At 40.4% G+C, this 12500-nt stretch overlaps 1 protein-coding gene across 2 annotated transcripts in view; it reads right to left on the reverse strand.

The window, feature by feature from the left end:
* LOC125033460 (poly(A)-specific ribonuclease PARN-like) overlaps positions 1–12500 on the reverse strand; it is a gene marked incomplete in the record, with an annotated part of 29659 nt that overhangs the window by 4120 nt on the left and 13039 nt on the right. For both annotated transcript variants that reach the window (XM_047624984.1, XM_047624983.1), the window contains 1 exon segment: positions 1008–1129. In XM_047624984.1, the coding sequence (XP_047480940.1) occupies positions 1008–1129 (122 nt within the window).

Below are 12500 nucleotides of genomic sequence, written 5' to 3' on the forward strand. Positions count from 1 at the left end.
CTATTTCCACACTCAGGATCCTATTCCTGCCCGTTTTAACTTGTGGCACAAGTTGTATTACAGAAAATTGAATATTATGCAAAAATAAATCAAATTATACAAACAGCAAAATGTTACTTATTGTTATTATCATCATAACTAGAGAGATGATACAGAGTCTGTCTAAGAAAAACAGTCTATTCTGGATAAAGCAAAGCAAGACAAATATAGACAATGAAAAATGGCAAAAAAGCAAAATTGCTTTTGCAAATACAGAGAAAATAACATAAATAAGGGGAGGTATACAGTCTTGTCACCACACACAAGTGTTCATGTCCACCCGGCCTTCAAGCTACACACCCATCAGAGTGGCTGCTCAAGTAAGCCTAATGCCTGTATTTTGGGCCATGAACAGGCAATGATGCATCCAGATCCCAGGGGTTAATAGATAAGAGAAAAAAACAGTTTTCTAGTAAATGCACTTTTAGTACACACTGCCATATTACTTGACAAACAAACAAAATCTGAGTAACAGAATTGCAGGTGTATTGTGACTTCTCAAACCTAACCTAATACTATTAATGTTTGTCTGGTTATCATGGCAACTCTTGCACTCACTCACTGCTTGTGTGGCCACCCTTCCTGTGCAACACTGCAGCAGATTGCAGCTCCACAGATCGCCTTGCATTGCGTCACATCATGTTCAGTGTGGCTGCAGCCTTATATAGTGCATGAGTTTATAAAATGTGTTCATGTCCAAAGAGCTCAAAACAGCAAGAAAAATGGCATTTTGATACCATATGATTACTCTTCACTATTTATCAAATATATACCAAAAGCTACAAAAAAAAAATATTTATGAACAGTTGCCAAAGAAAAACAAAAAAAAAATGAATGCTTCAAAATATTTATCACATCAGTAAGCTGTGTATTCTGATAAAGGGATTATATGAATTTCCTATATTTGCATGTTTGGTAGTAGCCACTACAATAGAAAAAGGCCATTAAGATAAAAACAAAAAAATTACCTTTATATAACTTGGCAAAATCAAATCCATTATTTGCCAAAAATCTGAGGCTACTGTTGTCATAAACATAAATTTCACCAGTCCTCCCTAAAATGTAGAAGCAGAAAGTGGCATGGGAATACCTGAAAAAAGAATCAAAATTATTTTTATTTCATAATAAATTGGAATACTTCACCTTATACACAAACACACACACACAAAAAAAAAAAAAAAAGAAAGATGACTGTTCACAAATCCACCTGGTTTCAAAACTGCCTCACTTTCTAATAAACTTACTTTATGTATAATTGGTTTTACTGTCATTTCTAAAATAAAGGAGAGAATTTTGGTTATTCACTGAAGCTACTATGGAAATATGGTTACTAATCAAAGTTTCACTTTGCTCCTTTGACTGCACCCATGAGATGTTCCCTGGTTGTTCCATGAATCAGTCCGTTTGTCGGTCTGGGACAGTTTACATGTCTCTCCGCCCCTCTCTGCAGTCTGGAGATAGATTTTTTTTTTTTATGGACTTTTTTGGATTTTACTTTGTTCAAGATCTGAATAGTAAGCGATTAATTCTTTGTTTTTGTATAAAAGTAAGCTGTTAATATATTTGACTTGAAAATCTATCATCTCTTTTGAAGTCTTTTGGACTCAAATGACACGATGAAGAGCCAAGAAAGATAAGAACAGTTCCAAGGAACATAGTTCTAAAGTGAAGGAAAATGAAGGAAATATGAAAGTGCAACAATGAGATCTTCATCCAACCTCCTTCTACTGGCTCCAATGATTTGTACGCAAGCTAGCAGTGACAAGATAGATCAATTAACCCAATGCCGACGGGCATGACATGTACATGTATGCCATGCCCACTGAGAGTTTACTTGTTTAATTGTTTTTTCACATAAATGGCTCCACTTGTACTAAGTCACCAATGAGCCAATTACGAGCACTGCCTGTCTCTGTCCTAGAGACAATTAATGATTATAATAATTTAGTTTGATTACAATGGATATTCTTGGTGTGACATTGCATCTGTTTAATTTTTGCTTCTAAATTCCCTGTGTGCAAGGAATGGCTGGGGTTACCATCCACTGGCAGCAAGGGATTTAATCGAGGTTAGCAAGATTGCTAGACGAAATCACTACCACTGCACCACACAGCACACAAATATATATATATATATGATATTGTTGTTAGGAAGGTAATTAAATTGATCACTTGCCAATTAAAAATAGAATACCAAGTTCATTAATCACAATGATCAGAAATCTCTTGACAAAGCTATGCAAGAGTTTATTGAATGTGGTATAGTGGAGAAATGCTGGAGAACTGACAGAGATCAAGGATTTTACTCTGTTTTTTAAGTCGTCAAGAAGATGGCTAAACTAAAGTTACATCAAATCTAAATAGTTTATTGAATTTGTTAAATATGGTCATTTTAAAATGAATAATATTAAAGACATACTCCAGCTGATCTCTCCAAACTGTTATTTTATGGTCATTGACTTCAGGCATACTCACTTCTCAGTATGTATTACACCAGAGGACCGGCAGTAGGTTACGCTTTATTTGGAAGAATGATTATTATCAGTTTACTTCTCTTCCTCGGGGCTTATCATTAGCCCCTATAATATTCACAAAATTATTGAAGCCTGCTTTAACACACTTAAGGACATTAGGTATGTTGGTCTCCTGCTATATGTATGATTGCATTTTCATTACATAGTCAAAGGAGGAACTACTTTGTAATGTTGATTAGGCAATGCAATTTTTTTTTCATTAAGGCTGACATTTAATGTACAGGAGTTGGTACTATAGCCCACTCAAATTATAGGATTTCTTGGTGTCATTTTAGACTGCTGAGATGACTATAACATTCCTAAAAGCAAAAATTCAATCCATCAGAGTTTTTGGTCACTACTGAGTAGAGAAACTATTTCTATATATTAATTGCCCTTCTTTATTGGGTTAGTTGTATCTGCAGGCATTGCAGTTCCTCAAGCTCCCATGAAATATAAATATTTGGAAATAGTAAGTAATATGGCCCTTTTTAAAAGAAAACATGACTACGATGTTGATATTTGTTTAGATGAACATGCCCATGATTTTATTGACTGGGGAATTAACAATGTACAGTATCAGAATAAAACTTTAAGGAATTCCCCTCCTGAACTGGAAATAAGAACTGATGCTTCTCAGACAGGTGGTCATTGGGATTTCAAAGAACTAGATCACAAACTGGCTGGAATTGACTATCTGCATTAAAATCAGGATACAATGATCATAAAGACATTCATATCAGACTAAGATCAGACAATATGATCACCAGAGCTTGTATTGTGGAAGCACTAAAGTATCCTTATTAACCAAATCTTCGAATGAGCAAATATGAGAAACATTACTCTCTCAGCTGAACATATCCCTGGATGTGAAAATATAAAGGCTGAGTGGATGCTGAATTGTAACATTTTCATATATGCAGAAAATTCTTTAGCTCTGATTTAGATGTATTTGCATCTAAGATTAATTTTCAAGTAAACAAATGTGTCTTCAAAACCAGATCCTGAAGCTTACCACACTAATGCTTTCACCTTATCATGGTCTAGAGGAGTAAATGATGCTTTTCCTCCTTTTCGTCTGTTGTCTTGTCCAAGGCGACAAGACAACAGTATAGTAAATGGATAAGTGGCCATCTACTATGTTAGTCTGGTGTCTTATCTCTTTAGGGAGTGACTGTGTGGGTGTGAGTGCCCACAGGTATGGCTGGGGGATGAAGACTGAAGTTGGAGTTCTACGGGGGAGCCAGTAGGCTCCCCAGTCGGCTAAGGACTGGGCAGTCCTTGTGTGCTGCTGCTATGCCCTTGGTCTGCTGGAGGATCAGTCAATGGTGCGGCTTAAGTAGGCGAGCGCTGTGTAAGCGCGCAGAGAACGAGGGGAGCCCGCTGTCCAATGAGCGCGGACAAGGCGGCGGACCTGGGCATCCCCAACCTGGGAAGTACGCTGAGCTTCAGGTTGCGGGGTCATGCTACTACAGGTACTCCCCCTCCAGAGAGTGAGCTAAGCGAAGGAGCGATATACCGGAACGTGTCACTCCATTTGTCGGGTCATTCCGGAGGTCACCAGTATAGTAAATGGATATGGAGCCATCTACTATGTTAGTCTGGTGTCTTATCTCTTTAGGGAGTGACTGTGTGGGTGTGAGTGCCCACAGGTATGGCTGGGGGATGAAGACTGAAGTTGGAGTTCTACGGGGGAGCCAGCTGCCTGCGCGGCTTAAGTAGGCGAGCGCTGTGTAAGCGCAGGGAACGAGGGGAGCCCGCTGTCCAATGAGCGCGGACAAGGCGGCGGACCTGGGCATGCCCAACCTGGGAAGTACGCTGAGCTTCAGGTTGCGTGGTCATGCTACTACAACAGTCCTGGTAATTCTCCCTAGGTTGAATCTCTCTCACATCCAGTGCACAAACAGCTACAGTCAGAGAAGTTAAAACTAACAGCAATAGTATTATCAGGAAGTCATTTGAAACTAAATGCCTTTCACCAGAAGTTGTAGAATTTTTACTTGGACCGTGGTGAGAGGAGACAAAACAACAGTATAGGTCTTCTATCAGAGGATGGCTGTCAATTTGCCTCAGTGGGAAAGTTGATCCATTTCAGCCATGTTTTGGAATTTCTTTTGGAAGAATTTAAAGTGAAAAATAGAAGATATAGTGCAATAAATGTAGATGGCAACCCTGCAGGTCAACATATATTAGTAATCAGAGTCATGAAAGTCATTTTTCAAAAGAAGCCTACTCTCCCTCATTATGGTATCAAATGGGAACCTGAAACTATGCTGGATTATATTAAGACTTTTGGGTTTATATAAATATCTTACTGTTATTCAATCATACAGGAAATTAGTAATGTTAATGTTGCTTCAGTCCAGGCAACACTGTCAGACATTAGATCTATTAAACATTAGACATATGTAGATGACATGATCTAAGGTAAATTTTACAATGGGAGACCTTAAAACATCTAGGCCAGGGGATCATCACAAATAAGCTTTAAAGCCTATGTACTAGATAGAAGGTTGTGTGTGCACACAACTCTCAATCAAAAGTTGTTTAAAGAAGACTTTAAATTCACAAGGGAAAGTAACTTCTTTGTTGTTAACAACAAAACCATTTGGAAAATGAGATGCTGGATAAAGGATATAATGAAAGACACTGGAATTGATATGTCTGTCTTTTCCCCTTACTCAACCAGATCTGCTTCATCCAGCAAGGCAGCAAGATACTTATCATTCTCAACCATTGTAAAGACAATAGGATGGCCAAGGGAAGCTACCTTTTCTACATATTATCATAAACCTGTCAGCAAGTTAGTTTTCAGATGCTGTATTAGCATAATAGTCTACTATAGACAATTATAACCGCTATATTACTTGTGTTGCATGTAAAGGTACAATAATAAATGTTTATTTTTCAAATATCTTTGAACTGTCCTTTGTAATAGTTTTTCATTTTTTATAGTAGATTTGAGCATCCACTCTGAAGCTCTTATCAGGTGCCTAAGCATGCAGTCAAATGAGCAAAGTGAAAATGGAAGATTTTATACTTTGTAAGTTTATATTTTATTAGTTAGTTTCTACGTGCATATGTCTGCTTCATTAGGCATTAAATGCACACCCTTTCACAGCCCCTGTAAAGTGTTTAGTAGATACATTGTGACTTTTTCATATAGTCTGGGTGGGTCAAAACCATTCTTAAGGACTGTTTCATGAATACCGGATCTTCAGTGTATTCATTGTGTTACGCGCTTAGTGCAGTTATTTCTATTTAGCGATTGGGGCATATAGGTCGGGGTTGTTTTATTAGGGGTCCCCGTCCTTTTAATTTTTGGGTTGTTGGATTGTCCTTTCTGCATTGGTTGACGTTTTGGGTTCATCTATTGTCTTTTTTTTTGGGGTGGTGGATGGAGGTGGTGTTAACTGGGTTTTTAGGGAGGGGCGTTACAATGTTGTGGTGTTAGGGGTATTTGTGGTTGGTTGGTTTAGTAAAAGTTTTGGATGGGTGTTTATCGGACGGGGGCGGGGGTTGGTTGCTTTTGGGGGGTGGAATTTGGGGTGATGGAAATTTAGAGGGGAGGGACCTTAAGGGAGGTGATGTAAGGGGTTTGTGTTTTTTGATTTGGGGTGTTTTTGTGTTTTTTTGTTTTTGGTAGGGAAAGAGGGAGAGTGTTGAAAGGGAGACAGGTTTAAAGGGGGGGTGGGTCGGAGAAGGAAAAGGGGAGAGAAAAAGGGGGAAGAAGGACAATGGGGGTGGGGGGGGGGAAGGAAGGGGAGATTTAGAGAAAGGGAGGGGGGGGGAGGGAGTAAGGGAGGAAGGGGGGAGGTAGGGAAGGAAGGAAGTAAAGGGGGAGGAAGGAAGTAAAAGGTAGGAAGGAAGGAAGGAAGTAAAAGAAAGGAAGGAAGGAAGGGAGGAAGGAAGGAAGGAAGGAAGGAGGAAGGAAGGAAGGAGGAAGGAAAAGGGAAGGAAGTAAAAGGGAAAGGGGGAAAGGGAAGGAAGGAAGTGAAAGGAAGGAAGGAAGGAAGGAAGGAAGGGAAAAGGAAGGAAGGAAGGAAGGAAGGAGGTAAAAGGGGAAAGGGAAAGGAAGGAAGGAAGGAAAGGAAGGGAAGGGAAGGAAGGAAGGACGGAAGGAAGGAAGGAAGAGGAAGGAAGGGGTAAAGGGAAAGGGAAAGGAAGGAAGGAAGGAAGTAAAAGGGAAAAGGGAAGGAAGGGAAGGAAGTAGATGAAAGGAAGGAAGGAAGGAAGTAAAAGAAAAAAGGGAAAGGGAAAGGGAAAGGAAGTAAACAGAAGAAAGGAGGAAGGAAGGAAGGAAGGAAGGAAGGACGGTAAGAAAGAAAGGAAGAAGGAAGGAAAAAAGGAAGTAAAAGGAAGGAAGAAAGGGTAAAGAAAGAAAGAAAGGAAGGAAGTAAAAGGAGGAGGAAGGCGGACGGACGGAGGAAGGAGGAAGGAAGGAAGGCAGGAAGGAGGAAGGGGAAAGGGAAAGGGAAGGAAAGGGAAAGGAAGGAAAAGGGGGGAAAAGAAAGGAAGGAAGGAAAGGGAAAGTAAAAGAAAGGAAGGAAGGAAGGAAGTAAAGAAAAAAAGGAAGGAAGGAAGTAAAAGAAAGGAAGGAAGGAAGGAAGGAAGTACAAGAAAGGAAGGAAGGAAGAAAAGAAAGGAAGGAAGGAAGGAAGGGAAAAGAAAGGAAGGAGGAAGGAAGGACGTAAGAAACCCAAAGAAGAAAAAAAGGACGGAAGGAAGGAAGTAAAAGAAAGGGTGGAAGGAAGGGGTAAGGAAGGAAGGAAGGAAGGAAGGAAGTAAAAGAAAGAAAAGGGAAAGGGAAAGGGAAAGGGAAAGGAGGAAGGAAGGCAGAAGGAAGGAAGGAAGGAAGGGAAAGGAAGGAGGAAGGAAGGAAGTGAAAAAAGGAAGGAAGGAAGTGAAAGAAGAAAGGGAAAGGGAAGGAAGGAGGGGGTAGGGAAGGAAAAGGGAAAGGAAAGGAAGGAAGGAAGGAAGGAAGGGGAAGGAAGTGAAAGAAAGGAAGGAAGGAAGTGGGAAGAAAGGAAGGAAGGGTGAAAGAAGGAAGGAAGGAAGTAAAGAAGAAGAAAGGGGAAAGGGAAAAGTAAAAGAAAAAAGAAAGGAAGGAAAAAAGTAAAAAAGAAGGAAGGAAGGAAGGAAGGAAGGAAGGAAGGAAGGAAGGAGGAAGGAGGAAGGAAGGAAGGAAAGGGAAAGGAAGGGAAAGGGAAAGGAAGGAAGGAAGGCGGGTGGAAGGAAGGAAATAAATGAAGGAAGGAAGGAAGGGAAAGGAAAGGAAAGGGAAAGCCGGGGTAAGGAAGGAAGGTAGGGGAAAAAAGGAAGGAAGGAAGGAAGGAAGAAGGAAAGGAAAGGGAAGGGAAAGGGCGGAAGGAGGAAGGGAAGGAAGGAAAGGAGTAAAAGAAGGAGGAAAGGAGGAGGAGGAAGGCAGGAAGGGGACGGAAAGGGTGGAAGGAAGGAAGGAAAAGGGAAGGAGTAAAAACAGGAAAGGAAAGGGGGGAAGTAAAAAAAAAGGGAAAGGGAAAGGGAAAGGAAAAAGGAAGGAAGGGGGGAAAGTAAAGAAAGGAAAGGGGGACGGAGGAGGAGGAAGGAAGGAAGGAAGGAAGGGAAAAGGAAAAGGAGGAGGAAGGAAAGGAGGAAGGAAGGAAGGAAAGGGAAAAGGGAAAGGGAAAGGGAAAGGGAAAGGGAAAGGGAAATAAAAGAAAAGGATAAAAGGGTAGGAAGGAAGAAAAGCAAAGGGAAAGGGGAAGGAAGGAAGGAAGGAAGGAGGAGGAGGAGGAAGGAAGGGAGGAAGGAAGCGAAGGAAGGAAGGAAGTAAAAGAAAGGCAGGGGGGGGAAGGAAAAGGAAGTAAAGAAGAAGGAAGGAGGAAGGAAGTAAAAGAAAGAAAGGAAGGAAGAAGGAGTAAAGAAAGAAGGGAAGGAAATAAAAAAAAGAAAGAAAAAGGAGGAAGGAAGTAAAAAAAAGGACGGAAGGAAGGAAGGAAGGAAGGAAGGAGGAAGGGAAGGGAAGGAGGAGGAAGTAATGGAAAGGTGGGGAAAGGGGGAGGAAAGTAAAAGGAAAAGGAAGGAAGGAAGGGAAGGAAGAAGGGAACGGAAGGACGGAGGAAGGAAGGAAGGAAGGCGGAGGAAGGAAGTCCCGGGAAAGGGGTAAAAGGAAAGGAGTAAAAGGAAGGGAAATAAAAAGCCTTCCTTCCTTCCTACCTTCCTTCCTTCCTACCCCTTCCTTCCTTCCTACCCCTTCCTTCCTCTCCTTCCTTCCTTCCTCCTTCCTTCCTACCCCTTCTCCTTCCTCCTTCCTTCCTACCCCTTCCTTCCTTCCTTCCTACCCCTACCCTTCCTTCCTTCCTCCCCCCTTCCTTCCTTCCTTCCTACCCCTTCCTTCCTTCCTACCCCTTCCTTCCTTCCTACCCTTCCTTCCTTCCTTCCTCCTTCCTTCCTTCCTACCCCTTCCTTCCTTCCTTCCTTCCTTCCTTCCTTCCTTCCTTCCTTCCTTCCTTCCTTCCTTCCTTCCTTCCTTCCTTCCTACCCCTTCCTTCCTTCCTTCCTTCCTTCCTTCCTTCCTTCCTTCCTTCCTTCCTTCCTACCCCTTCCATCCCCTTCCTTCCTACCCCTTCCATCCCCTTCCTTCCTACTCCTCCCTCCCTCCCTCCCTCCCTCCCTCCCTCCCTCCCTCCCTCCCTCCCTCCCTCCCTCCCTCCCTCCCTCCCTCCCTCCCTCCCTCCCTCCCTCCCTCCCTCCCTCCCTCCCTCCCTCCTTTCTACTACACTCCAGCATTCCACCACACTCCTGCATCCTACCAGTCTTGGGTTGGCATGGGTAGTTGTCCACTTACTCACCCAGGTTGGATTTTTTAGTAAAAACAAAAAACAAAAAAACTACATTTATATTTTTTTTATTATTAATAACGAAAAAAAAAAGAAAAAAAAAAGAAAAACCATACCTATCCCTAATAGAGTCCAACTTTACTAGCTACATAAAAAGACATATAAAGCTATTTCATCATCATTATGCAATGATAAGAATTTTGTTACAGAAATTAACATTTTATTTTGGATATTGCAACACAACAAAATGCCATTCTTGCATGCACTATTTTAAGAGTCTATATTTCAGTTCAACTGTTATAAGATTTGTTATATAGGTAACAAGAATAACAATAACAGAAAAATATTACAATAGTTAACAGAATATTAATACTTAATGAAAAGAAAGCAGAAAACTACTTTACTTTGCAAAGCCTGAATATTCCCTTTCAGTATCCTTAAAAGTTTCTCCATGTCTTTCATATTTTTGTATGAACATGTCTTAAGGGAAAAAAAAAATCTTTCAACTGAACACAAACTTGCTAGTAAGCTACTTAACCCAATGGCTAAAGATTTCCCTGTAGTTTTTTGTGAATTTTGTTACATACAGATGGCTCCACATGTGCACAACCAGCAGGCCCTAGTGACCACTCTTTATTTCCCCATTCCTTGAAATTGTGGGTTAATATGTTTTCTTTCTAATACTATTGATATTGATACTGTTATTATTCTTACTGATATTATGATTATCAAATTGTTATTAAAATTTTGATAACATTAAAGACAATTAAATAATACATGAAAAAATTTCCAAAAATCAAGGAAGGATAAACAGGTGAGATAGGTAGACTAATAACTTAGTGATTGGTGATTAGGCACTTGTAGTCATCTATGTCTAAATATAATAAACTTATATCATAGTGGGTATGGCATGTATTCTTGCAATCCAAGCTGATTGGGTTAATTCTATCATAAAGGAGCAAACTTCTGGTGTAGCAAAACCAGGAACTTTTCTGTTTCATTAGTTTCCATTATTTGGTTGGTGAGAATGTCTCTGTAACTTGGGGTGACATGAATGACTTTAGGTTCTCCAAATAAAAAAAACAAGAAGAGAGGATTAAAAATCTTCTCTTATTTTGGACAACAAGTCAGCAACTTCTTGCTTGTTGGACAGACTTCTTCATTTATGACTGGTGTAGCTACTGGTATATTATATATTTTGTTTATCACATGTTCTGGAAAATCAACTTCTGCATCACAGCAGCTGAGAAGGCCTCAATGAGTACCACCAGGTCAACACATGGCCCATATCTGCCCTAAAAGCTGACTTGTCAAATAAGTGTATATGCAATGGGTCATGCCATAGAACCCACCCTTATTCCTACACTACATAAAGAACAGATGATGGCTCTTTATATGACTGATGAACTGAGATAGTGAGATCATAGCCGAGCTAATGTTTTACATATTGAATTGACTGTTACTTGATGTTTTGGCCTATGCATGTTTGAAATGTGAGGGCAGTTCAAGAGGAACCTTTGTGGCATCTAGTTGTCCAGAACATTCTGGAAACAGATCATAAATCTGATAGTCTGACTGCCCAAACAACAAATTACCAGATGTAAAAAGGAACTTCTACGTAGATGACCTCTTGATGTCTGTCAAGAAGAAGCCACATGCCATTCAACAGGCACAACAGTTGAAGGGTCTCCTAAAACTCATTGGCTTCCATCTAACTATGTGGATTTCAAATTCAAGAGATGTTTTTGCTGCAATCCCACAGGAGGACAGACGTCTTCCTGTTAGCAATATGGACTTAGCAAGACTGGACCTACTAAGTGGCAATCCTGTGGAGCCTGGTGAGTGATATGCTTCAAGACAGGGTGACCATGTCAAACAAGTCAATCTCAAAAAGATAAGCATTATGAGCTAAGTCTATGACCCACTCAACTTAGCCCCATTTACAGTAAGAGCAAAAATAATCTTCCAAGAGGAAGTGAGACATCAATGAGAATGGGATGAAGAGCTTGGCTCAGAGAACAGTGAAAAATTAAATGCATGGCTCAGAGAATTGAGAGTCAACAGATATGTTGTGCCCACATATCTTTGAAGAATTGACAATGTGAAGCTACATCACCTTTGTGATGCATCCATGCAGCCATTTGTTACTTAAGAATAAAAGGTGTATTGGGTATGACTAACAGTAGTCTCACTTTGGCACCACCAAGACTGGCTCTTATAAAGAGAACCTCCATTCCTAAACTGGAGTTGTCAGCAGCAGTCTTGGCACTCACATCAGATGCAAAATTGCAGATGAAGCTTTCTTTGCTTCTTGACGATTCTGTATTGTGGACTGATAGCACTATTGTCTTACAGTAAATCATGAGCACTTCCCGTCAATTCCACACACTTGACAAGAATCATGTGGGTGTTATCCACAGAAACTCATCCCCTCAACAATGGAGAGCTCAACCTAGCAAATGCTGCTTCCAGAGGTCTGTAAGATATAGCGTTAATACAAATAAAAAACTGGAAGGAAGGAGCAGAGGATATAACCTGCAAATGTACTGAATAAAAGGTTTCATTACTACTGAGTAAGCAAGTACTACATAGTGGCATCAACCATCCCATCCCCACCGACAATTTTTGGCAGCTACACTTGGGATGTGCATTCTCACAATGTGCAGACCTGAAACTTGTTTAATCCAGCAGACACTATTTTCAGCTGTTGGCTTAGATCCCTACTCTCCATCTGTATTTTCAACTGTGACTTTTATATTCCTAAATATTTCATGTGGGTGTTCACAACAAATCTGAAAGTATCTTGACCATGAATTAGTGATAACAAAAATAATGCACAATGTGCACTTACTGAGTATTGGAGAATTATAGAGGATGCAGCAGATCAAAAAGAGAGACTAATGGAGTACACCTGGCTTGGAAACAACACATGTGGAACTCAAGGTTGGTGTAAAGCATACAAGCAAGAGAGAATATTGTAGAATATTGTATAATGGATAACTTAAGTAGCAAATGATCATATGTACATAATGGTATTACTTACTTTATATTTACTTGGTTACTTTGTTTAAGTTTCAGGAAGAGTTCTATGAGTGGCCCATGCTAAGGCCATCATGGGGGACTGCCTA

The sequence above is a fragment of the Penaeus chinensis genome, chromosome 16 (assembly GCF_019202785.1).
Source record: "Penaeus chinensis breed Huanghai No. 1 chromosome 16, ASM1920278v2, whole genome shotgun sequence".
Classification (NCBI taxonomy): domain Eukaryota; kingdom Metazoa; phylum Arthropoda; class Malacostraca; order Decapoda; family Penaeidae; genus Penaeus; species Penaeus chinensis.